Genomic DNA, 17,620 nt, shown 5'->3' on the forward strand with positions numbered 1-17,620 from the left:
GCCCGGAGCCCAATCCCTTGTGTTTCTGTCCAAGGGCTGCGTGTTTGCCCAGCGCTCCACGGATGTTCACGAGCATTGTTCTGGAGAGAGACTCGCGAGCTCTAATATTTCTCACTTTCTCTTTCAGCTTCTGGGCCAGGAAATTTCTTTTTCCAGTTTGGCTAAAATAAAAACATACAAACCACATACACCCACCTGAAATCCTCGTTTTAACCGTGAATACGGACATAATTAGACTCCTGCCTTCATCATGTCTCATTGTACTTAGAGCAGTTTCATTTTCTCAGTTGGAAACCTCTCTGTTGTGTGCTTTGTGTGAGAAGAGGAAACCAGCGCTGAAGAGAGGGGCGGGGAAGGCTTGTGAATTTTGTTTTACTGTTAACTTTATTAAAAAAAATAAAATGTTTTGAATCTTTTGGTCCCTCCACGCTGGCCCATGTTTTCAGACTGTTCGGACTTCTTCCAGGGTCCTGTTGCTGCCAACCCGGCTTGTTCATGGCTCCTTTTGGTTGGTTCCAGAGTGCAGGATGGCACCACATCAGGGTTTCTGGAACCCCATTTTTACTTGTAAGTAATTGAATCGTAACCGAGTTTTTATAACCTCCAAGCAGCTACGTCCTGTTTGCCAGCTGCAGTTTCGTTTGCCATGGCTATACGAGAATGTACACCCGGGCATTAATGTCAATGACAAATAGGGATCTTAATGTTTTTTCGTACTGGAGAGAAATCCTCCTTCAGATTTATGGGAGCCGCGGATATGAGAGAACTCCCTATGGGGCAGCTAGAAATAAGTGCTCTAAATGCTTCCACTCCAAGACGCCCCATCTTTGTTTAAGGGGATATTCAATTTGGTCTGGGGTGAATTTCTTTGCAGTTCCTCTTTCATAATTAATTCACTCAATCATTTAATTGCAGCGTATGTGATTAAAACATGGCTTTGCTAGGTTGGGATTGGTTTGTTTCTACGGTCTAAAAACACCCTTTATGTTTATGATGTTTTTCCATATTGCAAATCCATAATGCGGGCTGCCTGTTTCCAACTTGTAAAAAATGCACAGCATGTTTGAAGACTGGTTACTACGGGCAACTGTTGGTAACGTTTACAGAAATTGTCTGTTTTTAATGTAACACAACTGTGAGAGTTTTAAATGGCATTCCAAGTATTTTACAGGAACAAAGAAATTCCAAGTTGTGGCAGAAACTCTGGGCTGATGGTGCATAACTTGCCTCACTGCCTCTTTGTGCCAGCGTATGTGATCTGTTGATGAGCTAAAGCCAGAGTTGCAGGCTGACGCGCTATCCCGAACTCAGAATTGACGTGCTTTTAGAGCATTGACGGACTTCTCACACTAATACTGCCCTTTGTTGTTTCCTGTGGATTTGGGGTCAGACCCTGATATTGGCTGTGAGGGGAGTACGTCTTTGTAGAACAATTTCTTCTTCCATATAGTAAAGAGCTCATGTGAATAGTCCTCTCCGCTGAATGGAGGCTCCATCCAAGTCAAGTACCACCTGGGAAGTAGTTTTGGAGTTTTTCACAGTAGCCTTATATCTGATGGGATTTTCAATGGCCTTTACCATAGATGTGGAGTTGGCGTTTGTAGAAAGTCACTGGATAATTGCTAGATAAATGCTGACCAGCACTGGCCCAAAGGGGCAGAACCGTTTCTGAGGGAGATTCTCTTGTGATTGTGTTAAACTTCAATTGCTGTTTTGTAGAGACAGTTGTTGAAAAGCTGCATTCTGATTGGCAAGAGAACAGATGGGTTGTGCATACAAGTAAATGTAAGGATGTATGGACCACTTTCTATCCAGCAGATCTGACTGGCTGACGCTTTGTGTGTGTAATATTACAGAAAACAAGGTTTACAATGAAATTCTAGCATAAAATAATTGACTTTCAATTCACATTTCCTTGATATCTTCCCTCCAGTCAAGGGCTAGACCCCTCCTTCAATTCAGTTGGCTGCAGGATTGCCAGATTGCAATGCCAGTCACGTGTCTCTCACAGATGGCCTAGAAATGCAGGGTACTGCCACCAACACAGTAAGTCATGCTGCTACTTCTCTCCGAAAGATGACAATCTGCTCTCATGGAGGGCAGATTTAAGGGCTTAATTCCAGTTATAGCAGCCCAATATCAGCAAAGGAAGTTCAGAAAACAGCATTTAGACTGAGCCAGCATTGAGAAATGGTTTAGAAGACGGAGACCCCCACCGCGTTTATTCTTCTCCCCTACACCAGTGTAACTTGATGGACTCAACCTTGGGACTCTGGCGTAAGTGAGAGCAGAATAAGGTGCTAGACTCTTATCAGCTCCCGTAGGTTAAATGTCTCGGGGCATAGACGTTGGTCTGCATTTTGAACCTTTCTCTGGTTCGTCTGCAAATCAAAGTTTACACGACATCCCTTCGGTGGGATGTTCGAGATTCACAATTGTAGCATCTTGCATTTTATTCACCCCTGCACCGTTTGGAATCGTCTCCGATTCTATTAGCAGAGTACAGAGACATTTCTTGCATTTTGTCGATGTTCTTTTTTTAGTTAAGTGTTGGCCGACTTCCCTGCTCCCCACTTTTAAAAAAGACAGTTCTTTTGGGGGCAAAGAGGGGACATATACACAGCAGATAGTTATAGAAACTGTACATGATTGCATGATCTATTGTAGTTAAATATTAATCTGGTGAGTGCCAAGACTTTTTTTTTTTAAAAAGCACTATTGTGTGACTAAAAGTGAATGCAAACATCCATTCACTTTGCAGAGTGCATTACAACACTAGTGGAAATTCAGGAATTGTACTGTTATCTCAGGACAGTAGCAAATGAGTATTGTGGCATACGTTTGTTAAAACTGCAGCCTCCCTCTTGTGTTAGCACAGTCGTTTAGGCAGGTGGAACTGTTTCTTTCGGACCGTATCTGCCTCGCTTAGTGTGTGGTTTAAAACATTGCATTCACACTTTACAGCTACTGAGCAGGATTGATTTTCTAGATTGTATTTCGTAAGTCGCCAACAGGGAGCCTTGATGCCATTTGTCTGACTGCTACATCTATTCTCTTGTGTCTTCCCTCTGGCTTCTTCGGAGCTACAGGATGTAGGAATTTGCCACTGTAAGTAGCAGGTCTCTTAACCTGACGCTTTCTCTAGGTGGTAGAAGACAAAGCTGATGTAGGCGGTAATTCCCATAACAGGCGGAGTGGGAAAATGGATTAATTAGACCTTATTTAGAGCTGTGCTCTTCCTTTTCTGACTCCCCTGTGGAATATAGGCTTTATTTTCCATGTGAAGGAGACTGGCACTCAAAGATCCTACTCCTCATGAAACACGTGTCTTATTTTTTGAAGTCAGTCTTTACAATGGTAAATTACTAACTGTGTAGTTGTGGCACAACAGGAAGACCCTGAATCTGTTTTTATTCTGAAAAGTGACTAAAAATGCCACCATGCAGTTCCCTGCGTAGGGAACCGCCATTATTCCGGAGCAGCCTGGCTTAGTTTTACAAGTAAACAGCGGTTTTTTCCTTAGCCTGGAATCTGGAAGTTGAGTGGCTCTTAAATCACCACTCCACATTCTGCTATTGGAACCTAATTAAGAATCCTCTGGAGCGGGCATGAGCCAAACCAGAACCTTTCTTTCCCACAGCTGCAGGCAGTGACTCCGGTAGGAAAAGGAATAGAGAGTTGTTGTTCCTCTGAAGTCAGCAGATATGACAAAATACACCGAGAACTGAGTTCAGTGGGTGGCATGGTCACTTGTTAGGACACCTGAGATCAAGGACCTTAAGAGACAAACTACAGAGACGTATCTGCTTTTTAAAAGCCCACACAAATGTACCTACTGGTATAAAGTCAAACTAATCTCGGTTATTCTAAAAAACATTTGTTGAAATAAGAGAACTGTTAAGGATTTTGCTTTCCCCTGTAGTGCTCTTGTGATGTCCCTCCTTGTGACCAAAATATGAAGTTTCTGAGCTGCAGTTGGGTTACTCTCAGGTAATCCAGCCCAAGTCCAGTCAAAATGAAAGCAGGAGACGCTGCATTTTGTTAAAAATCTGTCCATGTGATGTTTGGAGATGCTTGTGTGTGGAATGTCTAAGGTCTAAAGGCAGGCTACATTTAGACTGGCAAACCCGGGTATATTCCTCCTTCCCCTTTCTCAGCACTGGCTTTACTTCCAGGAATAACAGGTCTATTGGCAGTAACTCCTGCAAGAGGTGAGATTAGTGTTGGGTTCAAGTCCTGGTCAGGCACAGACACAACCTGAACACCAAAAAATGAGTTTTAAAGAACATTAAGGTGCTTCTAGCCCCCTTTCTGTGGGGTCTTTCTTGGCGGTTTTGGCTGCTGTGCTGTGTAAGGGGGAGTGCTCTTTATCCGTACACTTGGCGTTTCCATCCGAGGATGGATTTTTATTGGAGCTACAGGCTTTGACTGTTTAATGCAAATTGCATTTGTAAATAATTGCATTAAAGATTTTTGGGGCAACATACATTGGTTCATGAAGTACTTAATTAAGTCCCTAGAGCACTTTGGCGTCCAGCTGGAATGAGGATTGAGAGCCACTTGGCTGTAGTTTCTTTCCAGGGATCAGTGTTTAACCAAACTGGTCTTCAGATAAATGACTGACTGAAGTATTCAGACCACACAGTGGCTTGCTGTCTTGTCAGATTACCTCCTCGCTTCTTTAACACTAACAGTTGGCAATAGATCTGCTTTGAGTAGACTTGTGTTCTTCCAGCTTAAGTTTGTGCCTTGTACCCCACCCCCTGCTCAGAAAAACAAACAAGCTTGTGTGTCACACCACCTTTAGATTTCCCTGGTCTAGTGCTAAAGTGCAGCTCCCTCAGTACTAAAACTGGTTCTGAAAAGCAACAAACCTAACGCTAGTAAGAACTGTGACCCTGCTCGAAATCACGTCATTTACATGCAACAGCTGCTCTGTTGGGAGGTTTTCACATTACTGCCTATTCCCCAGAATAGAGGAACATACATGTGGGTTGAGATAATAGGTAGGTAACCTTTTGGCTCTAGTTTGCCCCAGCTGTGCACACAGTGGGATACGATCTTCCCTTCTCCTTTGAATAACTTCCCGGTAAAGCCGGGCCCTGGCGCACACAACTGACCTGGGTCTGAATGCAGACTATTAGCTGGAGTGCTAAGGTGGCTTGTCGTCTATTCCACAAGTGGCAGAATGTTGTTGGGCTAGAGCTTTGGTTGAATCAGAGATGGCACAAAAATACTGTAGTTTGTCAAGAGCTTGTTGGCTTTCCATCTTTCACCTTCTGTGGCTGGGCAGGCACTGCGACAGCCACTCTTAAATTGATACCCCGGCTTATTCCCTGCTTTCACGTAATGGCTCGTGCTACACAAGAAAAGTGAAAATGGTAAGAGTGTGAAGCAATGTTTTTGCAGTGAAAAATGGCAACCTGAACACCTTTTGTTGCATGCATAATATCGGCTTTATTGTAAAGAGATGTTGAGGAGTACTAGAGACAAAAGCGGATATGCTGATGTGAAGCCACTCAGAGGACATTAGCCCCCATGCTGTAGTATTTAATTGAATTTAAGGAATAGATTCTGTATGTTTACCTCAGTGTAAAGATTTAACCTTTCCCTTGAGAGGAAAGGTTATTGCATGAAGCAATCTGTATTCTAGATAGCTTTCCTAACTGCCCAACCCTCTTCAAGGCAGGCTTCACATTGGTATAAACACTGTCCCTCTTTGGGCCCTTTACCTTTCTAGGATGTGAAGGGTAAAAAATGTGAATATTTGTTGTTTACTTCATTAGGCATAATTCATATGATGTGTTTATATGCAGAATCTCAACCAGACTGAAGCAAAACCATATGCAATTGGTTTATTATAAACTGTATATGATGTACAAACTAATAAACACTTAAATGATGAGCGTGTGACTGTTCTTGACCAGGCAAACAAGCCAGGCTCGCCAGCTAACCCACATTTTAAAGTTGGGCTCCCTGTTTTGAGAACTTCCTGTTGGGTTTTCAGCGTACCGACTGGGAGGAAGACTTGTGGGGTACATGCCATTAAGGGAAAGACATGTTCCCCCCCAATGACTATAACTATGGGCCTGCTCTCCCAGGGATTTAGCTGAACACTTAATGGTCTCCTTTTAGTCTGGGCTTCCCCCGTGGAGACTCTGGAGCTCGTGACTGTCTAGGGTTGAGTTTTGGCAGAGGCAGACACCTCAGTTTCTCTGCTGAAGGGAAGGGAAACAGAGTGTGCCTTGCTCAGAAGCAGAGTAAAGTGAACTGTTGTCAGTGTTCTCACTTAGAGCAGCAGGGCAGGTGGGAGGTGTTTATTGTTTTCACCAATAAACTCACCCAATTGCAGAATTTGATATTCCACCATGTGAGCCCTAAAGCTTCCCTCAGTTTTGTTTTAGCTGTTCAGAGAGGGGAACCAAAAGAAACTTCCCCCCATGGATTTGGGTTTTGCAAGCTTACTTGGTAAGTGACCTCCTTGCCCACACTGAGCACAGTTAGGGGTGTGGTGTCATGGCGAGAGATCCTTTACTGTTGTGAACCTTGCATGTGCATGTCAGACACAGTAAACGCTTACATATTAATACTGGATTTATTTCAATACACTTTACAGTTCATGGGACACTAAGCCATAACATGAGTTTAAACTGCTTGTTCTGACCTGAATTGATTAGTTCAGCCAAATGTTACAGGAGTGTAATGACAGCAAATATCAGATCAATAGGCAAGCAGCATTTGGCTATGTTCACGTGAGCAGAAACAAGTTTCAACTATAATTAAAAAGTAATAACTAAAATGTTTGAACATTAGACAACCAGCTGGAAAATTGAGATTTAAGCAGGTTAAGTTATGCATAAACTACAATGCCACCATTATTTACTTCCTAAGTAACATGTTAGCTTCATGTACTTCCATGCTAATCTTAACATTCAAAAGAATTAGACTTTGAATCCAAAGTAGGAAACCCTATTTTGCATGAAGTACAATTTACTACTTCAGATGTGATTTTAGTTTATATAGGATCAGGAGTTAGAGATGGAAAAGACCTATTAGTTAATCTATTCCATCTCCCTGCCAGGGCAGGATTGTTCCCTACAATATACGTACAGTAGTGCTTTGTCCAGTCTACACTTAGATGTCTCATATGATGGTGGCTCCTGTAGAAGACAGAGCAGATCTTGCTGCTAGGAAGTTTTTCCTGATATTTAAATTCTCCTTTTCATGATCTTACCCATAGTAGTTCCATTTAATAGAGCTTCAATTTTAAACTGGAAGTAGATCCTTCCCCCACCCACCAATGCACTTTTCACTTCTCTCACTCCCAAGGAAGTCTTCAAGCCATTCTGGTAGCACATGAAGTTAGGGTAGCCCTGGGGATGCAATAGTTGGACCCTTCCGAATGAAGATTCTTAGACTCCCCTAAGTACATACCTAATCCTTGTGCTTGTAGACCAAAGCTACTTGGCGCACTTGTTCCCCTCCCACCAAGGCTTAGTGGCTTTAATCATCAGCCTGTGGGGGACTGTACCAACTTAAAGTTGGACTGAACTTTCAGCTTCAACTCAGTTGGCTTCACAGAATGAAAAGTAGCTAAATCAATTATTATGGTCACATCTTCTAGGGATTGTGGTTCCTAGGGAAATTACAAAACACGTAGACTATCTGGAATGATCCGCTGAGGAACAAAACAAGAGGAATGAGACCTCTCTACAAAAATCTATCATTTTAAAAAGTCATTCAGCACTTCAGTTATTTCAAATCTCCTTTTTGGTCTACTTAACTATCAGAAATGGTTGTTTAGCCACTTAGTTTTCCTTTAGTCAGGTCACCAATTTCCTTCCTGAGGGCCAATTCATTGTCCCAGGAGAGACACTTCATACTAGAGTTTGCAGAAGGGCTACTTTAGTACACACAGAACTTTCTTTTTACAACTTTATAAAGGTTACCCAAGTTATTGTCTTAAAAACAAAAAACCAGACTGCAGGGCTGGAGCACTTAGATGATAGTGCAGGGATTGAAGGCAGAGCCTCGCTTGTTACTTCCCTGAGTCGGCACTAGCTTTCCCTTGCCATAGTAACCTGAGAAAATAGCTTTCACTTCAATCTTTTTAGAAAGTAGGAGCATCCACATGCCATTGCCGAAGTACTGCAGTTTCCCTCCACCAATTTCCTCAATTTCATCATCTTTGGTCCCTGCCTTTTCCAGCTTGACAAACTCCAGCAAGTCAATTCCAGTCTGGACCGGTTCTATGCCACTGGCGCATCCAAGGGTAATGTGAGCCCGGCTGCCTTTGGGCAGGTTGTCTGTAGGCAGGATCTTGTCGACGTCTCCCGGCCACAGCAGCAGTTCTTGCTCACTCAGTTCCACACGAGCACCAGCTGTTTTTGTTGTGAGGAACAGCGCAGAGATAGTCAGGGTAAAGGCTTTTCCGTAGGAAGCCTTCACAACCTAAGGGGAGAGAGGACCAAACAATCTGAATCCAGAATAGGACTTTAACTGACTCAGTGTGACATTAACCTTGCCCCACCAAGCCCCTTCGAAGGTTTACGCATCCAGATCTACTACTTCGCCTTTTCAGTTAGATTCTTCACTGATCTCCTTTGAGGAATTTTCACACATTCCACATATATGCTACAAAGTGCATCATGAATAACTGCTCTCCTCAACCTTAGGGTCTTTCACTGGCCTTCTCCAGCACTCAATATGGTAATGAAAACATTATCATGGTTACAGGTCACTGTTTTCTCTCTTCCTCCCTCCTCTCCCTTTTGGTCATCTTAATTTATGTATTTTAATTGGAACCTCAGGCTGATCAGATATGGTACAAAAGATGGAAGTGACCATACCTTAACTCACGAGCACTCAAAACCAAGCCATTCGAGAAGAACTCTAGTACTTACAGGAAAAAACCCACAAGAACTTGCAGTTAGTTTGGAGGCAAGCTGAAAACTTCCTCAATGCATCTCCCTGTCAATGTTCTTTCTCGGTCCTGAGGAGTAACAGCCTTACTAGTTCTCTACTAAACAGGCTGGCAAGTGAGCCAACTTCACAAGTGCTGTTGTGAAAGGGACATATGCCGTCGCACTAAGGTTTTAGAAAGCTGCACGGCCACAGCAAATCTACCAAGGTAAAAGGTTGGCGTAACATACAACTCGAACACACGTTTTTGAAAAAAACAAAAACCAAGACACTAACTTCTTGTTGTGCATATTCATCAGCTCCCATAGCCTTTCCAAAGTCAGTAAATTTTGTAGTACAGTGCAAGACGCTGGGTGGCCTTTTCACAAAGTAGCTGGTCAGGTCCAATTTTACTTTGGGATCTTCAGCAGGAAGAACTGCAAGTGTAGACAAGCAAAATTACTACTGACAAATTAATGTTCATCTTCCCCTGCAAATACTCATTTAAGAGGTATACTTAAGGTTTAATTTTACTTAGAGCTGAGAGTGCTAGCCAGCAGTAGAAAATGAAGTATTCTTTATCCACGCAACTCGTGTAGTCCAGCAATGCAAGCTTCCTTGCACTGCTAGCCAGTTTGCCTAGGCCTTGATATTGCAGGGATCACTTTAGGGGCAACATGTTTCAGTCCATTTTTATTCAATCCTTGGCCTCTGTCTTCTAACTTACTTCACATAGGCCATCACAGAAAGCAGGTGGGAATGGCTTGGTTATTTCCAGTCTACGCTGGATTCAGACCTGTGGGCTGCAGGCTCAAGGTTCTATATCCCCCTGCAAATTCCCTAAACATCAGGTTCCAAAAACTTAAATTTAAGAGGCAGTGGGTTGTGCTTCCCTACATAAAAATGATTTAAAGCTGCTGCTGCTTTTTGGACAACATGCCTTGTTATTCTAATCAGTGTCTTTAAATATAACTTGTGGAGAATTTAGACTGAACTGGACGTGTTACTTTGGAAGCTGAGTGGGCAAGTTTGTTCCCTGTGTTGTCTATTAAGTGGTAACCTTCCCTCTGGTTAGTAGAATAAAAAGCTTGGTAAAATATTTATATACGTACAGTACTTAGACTCCTTTTTGAATACTTTAAGACTTCCAAGCTCATCTAAAAAGGCTTTCCCGGTCTTCCTCAAGTTCTCAGAGCTCTTTTTGCTCAAAAACCATCCATAATACAAAGGTAGGAAATCTTTCTCCAAGCTTGGTTTCATCTTCTTCAAATCTTCCACAGACAGTTTCCACTGATTCTTATCCTTAAGCTGCAAGCAATCCATCTTCCAAGGTGTTTTGGGTTCAACAAAGAGGACTTTATACTGGTATTTGTCAGCAATATCAAAGAGTTGGTCTAGCCGTTCCCGTTCATGGTGAGTATCATCCACAACAACAACACTGATGTCTCGCTTGCAATAGTCAACTAAATCCTCATCCAACTTTGAATAATCTTCAGGAATGGAGCTTCTTATTGCAGGTGTAATTTTATAGGTATCGGCAGAAATGACCTTGCAGGCATCCTTATACTGGTCTTGAATAGCCTGGGCAAGAGTGGATTTCCCACTGCCAGGCAGGCCTCTTATGATAAAAAGGGTTTTAGATTCTTTGACTGTAGACATGGTAGTGTCGTCATCAAGGAATGGAAACTGCAGATTTTCGGGCCTCTCTTTCGATGACTGAGTAGACATTTTTCTAAATATTTTAGGCAGGAATGTATGGCTCTTCCGGGTAACGCCTCTGTTCTGAAAGTTTAAAAAAAAAAAGTTAATTGGTATGATTTTTTTGCTATAACAATCCAAACAGATACCATCTTTCTGACACTAAACAATAGATCACTGTTTGAATTCTTACGAGACAGAAGCAATGGTTTTGCTATTCACATATGCATTAAATGGTCCATTGATAGTTTTAAATGACACTATTATGTCATAAGTCTGTGCCACCATTATCAGCTGCTTCTCAGCTTACAGTGTTCTGAACAACTAAACACAACTTGGCGCTTAAATGTTTCTGCTGACTCCCCTCCTAATGGGTCAAAGTGAGCCTTTTAAGCTGAATTTAGAAGAAAATTAAAATGTAAAGGTGTAGGCCAGCCTGCCTGCTCGTTTATCTGCGGATTATGCCTTTTACGAGCTAGACGCTCACGCCTGTTTCCAAACTGGCTTGCGTGGGGTTATACTATTGCAAACTCCATGCTTATACAGATTGTTTACCCTCCTTGAATTCTAACATACCAGACACCAGTTCCTGGGTCAAACTCCATTCAGTCTATCTGAAAATAAAGCTGTAAGGTTACCATATTTAAAACTTTTATTCAGAGACACTGCTCACAGAAACTTAAATATAGCCTGAACAGGAGAAGTGAAAGCTCATGCTACTGCGACAGCTGTTGATGTTGGGAAGATTCAGTTCAAGAACAAAAACTAAAATGCAGAGACTACAAAAAGTTTGATTTGATTTTAAGTCTATTTTACGCGGTGGTTCTGAAACTTTTATACTGGTGACCCCTTTCACAGAGCAAGCCTCTGAGTGTAACTCCCCCCCCCCTTTATAAATTAAAAACACTTGTTTTATATTTAACACTATTATAAATGCTGGAGGTGAAAGAGGGTTTGGGGTGGAGGTTGATAGGTCACGACCACCCATGTAATAACCTCACGACCCCCAGTTTGAGAACCTCTGCTTTACAGATGTTTTTCCAGTTGCATGTAAGAGACGGCTTAGAGAGGTGTCTGCCTGCAGGAGTGTGTGCTTACTGCTGCACATCATGCCAGAAAGACCCTTTCCTCTTGGATGCTGTGCAGAAGGGCCCCCCTGGAAATGCCTCTGAGGTAAGATCTTGGTTGGCAGCTACCTGCTGCAGGGTAGAATAATTTTTTGTGGTCTTGTACTTGTAGCAAAGACATTTAACGTCCCACAATTGGCATTACAGGAGACTGAAGGGAAACCCAAACTAGTGAAATCACTTGGATTCTACAGAAGCAGGTGCTTCTGGAAAAACCTAAGAGGCAAGTGTTTGCATGATTCTGCCTGTCAGCATTTTGCACTGCAAGGAGGATTCACAATGAGATGGGGTTACTCTGGAAAGAAATTAGATTAGGATCTTTCCACCCAGGAGTAATTCAAAATACATCAGAATTAAACACTGGCCTTCATGAAATCGTAAGATGTTTTGGGGTGGGGCTTGGTCCTGCAGTGATGTACTCTCACAAACTCGGCATTAGGACATCACACAAGTTTCTTTGACAATATCCTGTGGAATCCCTATAGGGCCACGTAGAAGCGGGAATTTGAAGAAAAAGGTATTTTAAAGGCACAAATATTGTCAATAGTACCAGCAGGGACAAAGATTTTTGTAAATGTTAAATAGCCTCTTAATTTCCTTCTTGGGCATATTCTGGCCACTGAGTTTGGTTAACCTGCTCTGGAGCAGCAGCTTGGCTTACCAAAGGTGGTTTCACTACAACGAATTAGTAGAAGCAAGTGTGGAGACAAAATGCTAGAGAAGTGAACAGTTTCATCGCTGACACAAAGCTTGGATCATCTTTTACTATTCAAATATGGCAGAGGGGAAGTGCTTGATTCTGCTCACCAGTACTCATGGGGTAAAGACAGAGTAGGCATGTATGTGGAAACTAACATTTTGCTTGTATCATTCTCTCCATCCTTCTTATGTGGTTCTCTTCGCTTTAAGCAATTTGGGACAAGGGCTGTGTCTTCCTCTACGTCTGAGGAGTGCCTAGCACGTTTGTGGGTGCTACTAAAATATAAATCCCTTTAAAACTGAATTGAAGCTTTAAAAAGTAGGATGATGAACTCAAAATGAAGCCCTGTCACTAACTGACCATTGTGTACTATTGGCACATTTGAGGCAGAATGCTTACCAGAGAAAGTAGCTCATTTATATAACAAGTGGCCTTGGGCCTTGTTTGGAAGAATGGTACAATCCACCTGGAATTCTCTTGGGAGCTTGGCAGAGCCAATATTCCCTCTTGGTAAGCACATGCTACTTTTTACACGTTACAGAGGTACTTGGGGTCTCATTTCATCTGCCAGGCTCTTTGTCCACATCCAAGTGGTCTGAATGGGAGCTGTAAAACTTGTTTTTACATCTAAATGTTGGGTCAGATTTGAACTTGACAGGGTCCATTTAACCTCAGCAAGTATGCAGGTAACAAGTGAGAGAGATTGAGTGAGAGCAAGGCCTGCATAGAGTATTTGGACTGTGACTGGTTTGCAGTCCAACTATTTTGATGAAAACAGCTGTTGGTGAACAGCAGTAACTGAGGCATTTTTTTAAGATGCAAACAAAAGAACAATAATAGAAAACACCCTCAGCACCCATTGTTTATCAGCCAGCTTTCAATAATAAGCTCTTTAATGAAACCAGGCCACATACAAAATGGATAGACAATGGTACCACACAAATAAGTCTTAAAGGAGCAGTTGGCCAGTTTCTGATTAAACAATCTATTCAATTCAACACAAGCTATGTCACTTCTCCCCTTCCCCACAATTGTCCCTACAAAGCTCCTATTTATATGGAAACAAGTACTTGGTCTCCCTTCCAGGAAAGAGGATGAATTTTAAGTGGCACTGGTAAGATTTGCAATAGTGTTTTCTCCCTGCTAAGGGCGGGGGGCGGGGGGGGAATAAAGCAGTTAGCAAACCGTTTTCTATTAGAGACGACCAGTGAGGGTTTTTTTTCTAGAGTGCACTGGCACTGAGGTTATGTGGAGAACCTCTAAGCACCGATGGCACAACAAAGGATTTAGAAAAATGGGTGTCATTAAGATGTCGGTTAAACCTTGCCACTCACATCACCTCACTTGGCATTCTGCCCTCAGTCGGTTTTTTTAAGTAGCTTATGATAGAGACCTTGATTTTTTACCATCTGTAATGCATACAGTACATCTTGGGAAACTATACAAAGACTAAATTCCAATGCGAGCTGTGACAGTGGGTTTGGAGCTAGGTTAGAGAGTTTAGTTTCTGTTCTCATTCTTAATCACAATACCCATTTCTGCAGGTGGCAAAAAGTTGCCTGTCTCTTGGTTCAAAGAGTGGTGGTTCCAGGAAATGAGATTTGAACTTTTGTTTATAGTCTCATTGGACAGGTGTCACATGCAGGACACTTGCTCAGGTTTATTTTCCCCAGCACTCCTAACTCTAACTAACATTCAAACACTCCACAGTGCAACAGACATTGTCTAGTGCACAAACCTAGGGGGTAGGATGACCAGATGTCCCGATTTTGGGGTCTTTTTCTTATATAGGCTCCTATTACCCCCACACACTTTTTACCCGATTTTCCACACTTGCTGTCTGGTCACCTGAAGAGGGGGAGACAACAGGTCAGGTTAGCACAGGCCAGCAATGTGCTTGATGGAGTTCCTAGGGTGCGTTTGTTTAATTGCTGCCACCAGCTGCAAGGGGGATTGTAGTGGTTTACATGGCGCCAAGGGAGACTTCCCCTCTCTTGGTCGTCTATTGAACCAGGCCTGCCCCAGTCTCCTTAAAATACTTCTGAAGAACAAAGTTTTTCCCTTTTCACTACAGTATGCTATACCAAGTATTAGCTATTTAAAGTGTCAGTCAGCACCCTCTAAATGTTCCTTGTGCCCCTTTCAAAACGACATGATTCTGACCCTGTATAGTAATGTCTCTACCCTGCTTGTTTCCTGAACAGGAAACATGAACATGTCCAGAAAGCTCATTTAATGTGTGACAGGCAGCAGCCTTTCCTTGCCTACACCCACAGAGTTTGTATTTAAGGGAGAATACAAGTCCTATCATCCCTACCTATGGGAACATGCACCTTTAGTACAGAAAGCATCTTGATGAAACAACAGCAGGAAATTGTGTAGGGGGAGAAGGTTCTAAGCTAGACTGGCACTCTCAAACGTCGCTCTCATTCTACAAGTGGCTCTGTCCGAGCAGACCTTTACCTGCTAGCTGAGCCCTGGGCAAGTTCAGCTGCAGGATCAGGGCCAGTAGCTGTTGCAGATTGTCCTGTCCCGCCCAGTCACCCCATCCCTCTAACACCACTCCCCAGTCCCCCCCTAAGCATCTGAAGAGCAACATGAGCATTTGGAAATTCTGCCACCCGTTACACACAGCTACTGCACTGTATTGATTGCAAATTATGGAACAGATCCTCCTTCACAGGCTCTTTAAAACTTTCCTCCCCATCACTACCCGCCACTGTGCAATGCATTTCCGCAACATTTACCCCCTCGCTCACACAACACACAAAAGGTTCACGGGGCCCCAAATAAAAGAGGAGACCTTACGTTGTCAGGGGAGCGCCAGCAGGCTCTCTCTGCCTCCAAGATGAAGGCTGTGACGATCTTAGCGTGACTGTTTAGCATGCAGTTTGGCACTTTACAAAGATAGCGAGCTGCTCGGAGCAGGGGCTGCATTAATCTGGCTTAGACAGTCACTACACAGCTCAGAATTTGTAGACGCTGCTGACAAAGACAAAGGGAAACGAAACCTACCAGGGACTCTGTATCTTTCACACAGGCGGATGGTTGTATGAGAAATTCAGATGCCCGGGTGGGTTTAATGTTTTTCCTGTGTTTACAGCCATAAGTTGTGGTGCTGCCCTCATGGTGGGGGCTGGCCCTAACTCCTGTGTTGTAAAATCTTTCCTGTAGGGGTGAGGGCGCATGGCAAACATTCAGGCTGGACCGTGCAGGGATCTCCCTGAATTTCCACAGCCTGCGAGCCCTGCCTGGGGTCAGCAAAGCTAGGGTGACCAGATGTCCTGACTTTTATAGGAACAATTCCGATATCGGGTCTTTGTCTTATATAGGTGCCTATTGCCCCCCTACCCTGACCTGATTTTTCACACTTTCTACCTGGTCAAAACCCACCTACCAAAAAGCCCCCCCCCCCCCCCAACACACACACAACGCCCACTGTATGCAATGGATTTGATTGTCCAGAAACTAGCGCTCCCTGGGGGACTGGCTGAAATCCCCCTGGCTGTTGCTAGGAAGGGGCTGCCCCCCAGCTGGGAGGGTCATGATGGGGGGGGGAAGAGAGAAGTTCACCCCATTGCTACCCCAAGGCGCTACACCAGCCTTGTAGAAGGGCCATAACAACATGCCAGCCCAGGCAAGAAGCCCCCAGCCGGGGGAGGGGGGGCTCTGCTCAGCCCTCCCAGCGGGGGGGGTCCCATTCACCAACAAAATACCTCACTCACCCCCCCCCACCGTGACCCCTGTATCCCCACAGCATATGGCCCCCTGCACCTGATCCTACAGCCCCACATGTAACCCCCTCTTACCCCCACAGCCCCCTCAGGCACTTACCTCCTATAGCCCCCTCAGACACCTACCCCCTACAGTCCCCATACCTCCCCTATAGCCCCCACACACAGACACCTACTCCCTATAGCCCCCCTTACCTCCCCTATAGCCCCCCCCAGGCACCTACCCCCTACAGTCCCCATACCTCCCCTATAGCCCCCACAGACACCTACTCCCTATAGCCCCCCTTACCTCCCCTATAGCCCCCCCCAGGCACCTACCCCCTACAGTCCCCATACCTCCCCTATAGCCCCCCCCAGGCACCTACCCCCTACAGTCCCCATACCTCCCCTCTAGCCCCCCCCAGGCACCTACCCCCTACAGTCCCCATACCTCCCCTATAGCCCCCCCAGGCACCTACCCCCTATAGCCCCCCTCAACCACCTACCCCTACAGTCCCCATACCTCCCCTATAGCCCCCACACACAGACACCTACTCCCTATAGCCCCCCCCAGGCACCTACCCCCTATAGCCCCCCTCAGCCCCCTCAGCCACCTACCCCTACAGTCCCCATACCTCCCCTATAGCCTCCCACACAGACACCTACTCCCTATAGCCCCCCTTACCTCCCCTATAGCCCCCCCCAGGCACCTACCCCCTACAGTCCCCATACCTCCCCTATAGCCCCCACAGACACCTACTCCCTATAGCCCCCCTTACCTCCCCTATAGCCCCCCCCAGGCACCTACCCCCTACAGTCCCCATACCTCCCCTATAGCCCCCACACACAGACACCTACTCCCTATAGCCCCCCTCAGCCCCCTACCCCTACAGTCCCCATACCTCCCCTATAGCCTCCCACACAGACACCTACCCCCTATAGTCCCCATACCTCCCCTATAGCCCCCACAGACACCTACTCCCTATAGCCCCCCTTACCTCCCCTATAGCCCCCCCCAGGCACCTACCCCCTACAGTCCCCATACCTCCCCTATAGCCCCCACACACAGACACCTACTCCCTATAGCCCCCCTCAGCCCCCTACCCCTACAGTCCCCATACCTCCCCTATAGCCCCCCCCAGCCCCCTCAGGCACCTACCCCCTATAGCCCCCATCCCTCCCCCCCAGCCCATCCCGGCCCGGGCCCGCTCACCATGGCGAGGGCGGCGCCGCCAGGGGCTGCGGGTGCCGAGCGGAGGGGACGCGGCTCTGTGCCGGGCCCGCCCGCCGCGATTTTCATACCCCCGCCGGGGTGGGCGGGCGGACGCGCGGCGGCGGCAGGGCGGGAGGCGCCCAATGCGCATGCGCTGGCCAAAGGCCTGCCGACCCGCCGCCCCTAGCGGCCACGCCGAGCATTGCAGCCAGGCACAAAGCAGCAGGGCCCCGGGTGGCACCAGTGAACCCAAGCTCCTGCCCCCCCT

The 17,620-nt window shown here is 45.3% G+C and overlaps 2 protein-coding genes across 5 annotated transcripts in view; one reads left to right on the top strand and one right to left on the bottom strand.

The window, feature by feature from the left end:
• The window catches only part of DNAJC7 (DnaJ heat shock protein family (Hsp40) member C7), a 31,002-nt gene extending 23,297 nt beyond the window's left edge, over positions 1-7,705 (top strand). The window contains exon 13 of one of the 2 annotated variants that reach the window (XM_065577881.1): positions 128-7,705. In XM_065577881.1, the coding sequence (XP_065433953.1) occupies positions 128-165 (38 nt within the window). In that variant the 3' untranslated portion in view covers positions 166-7,705. The remainder of the gene's footprint in view (positions 1-127) is intronic. The other variant, XM_065577880.1, reaches the window with a different exon arrangement.
• On the bottom strand, positions 6,580-17,506 carry CNP (2',3'-cyclic nucleotide 3' phosphodiesterase). 3 transcript variants are annotated; one of them, XM_005294087.4, is made up of 4 exons: positions 17,353-17,506; positions 10,014-10,683; positions 9,199-9,338; positions 6,580-8,451 (listed from the first exon to the last, which is right to left on the bottom strand). In XM_005294087.4, exons 1-4 carry the CDS (start codon positions 17,437-17,439, stop codon positions 7,999-8,001), a joined length of 1,350 nt encoding a protein of 449 aa, XP_005294144.2. In that variant the 5' UTR covers positions 17,440-17,506; the 3' UTR covers positions 6,580-7,998. The 3 variants fall into 3 exon arrangements, with proteins under 3 accessions (XP_005294144.2, XP_008160962.1, XP_065433955.1); XM_008162740.4 differs by lacking the exon at positions 17,353-17,506 and adding an exon at positions 15,235-16,056; XM_065577883.1 differs by lacking the exon at positions 17,353-17,506 and adding an exon at positions 11,176-11,220.
• Between the last annotated feature and the right edge of the window lie 114 nt (positions 17,507-17,620).

The sequence above is a fragment of the Chrysemys picta genome, chromosome 24, assembly GCF_011386835.1.
Source record: "Chrysemys picta bellii isolate R12L10 chromosome 24, ASM1138683v2, whole genome shotgun sequence".
NCBI lineage: Eukaryota > Metazoa > Chordata > Testudines > Emydidae > Chrysemys > Chrysemys picta.

Bases quoted from the DNA above. Each gene is read 5' to 3' on its own strand.
- CNP (XM_008162740.4), bottom strand. From the start codon at position 15,363: ATGCAGCCCCTGCTCCGAGCAGCTCGCTATCTTTGTAAAGTGCCAAAC. The intron at 9,339-10,013 runs GTACGTATATAA...CTACACTTGCAG, and splicing joins CAAAAAGGAGTCTAAGTACT to TTCTTCCTGCTGAAGATCCC. The intron at 8,452-9,198 runs GTTAGTGTCTTG...CTCTCCCCTTAG, and splicing joins ATGAATATGCACAACAAGAA to GTTGTGAAGGCTTCCTACGG.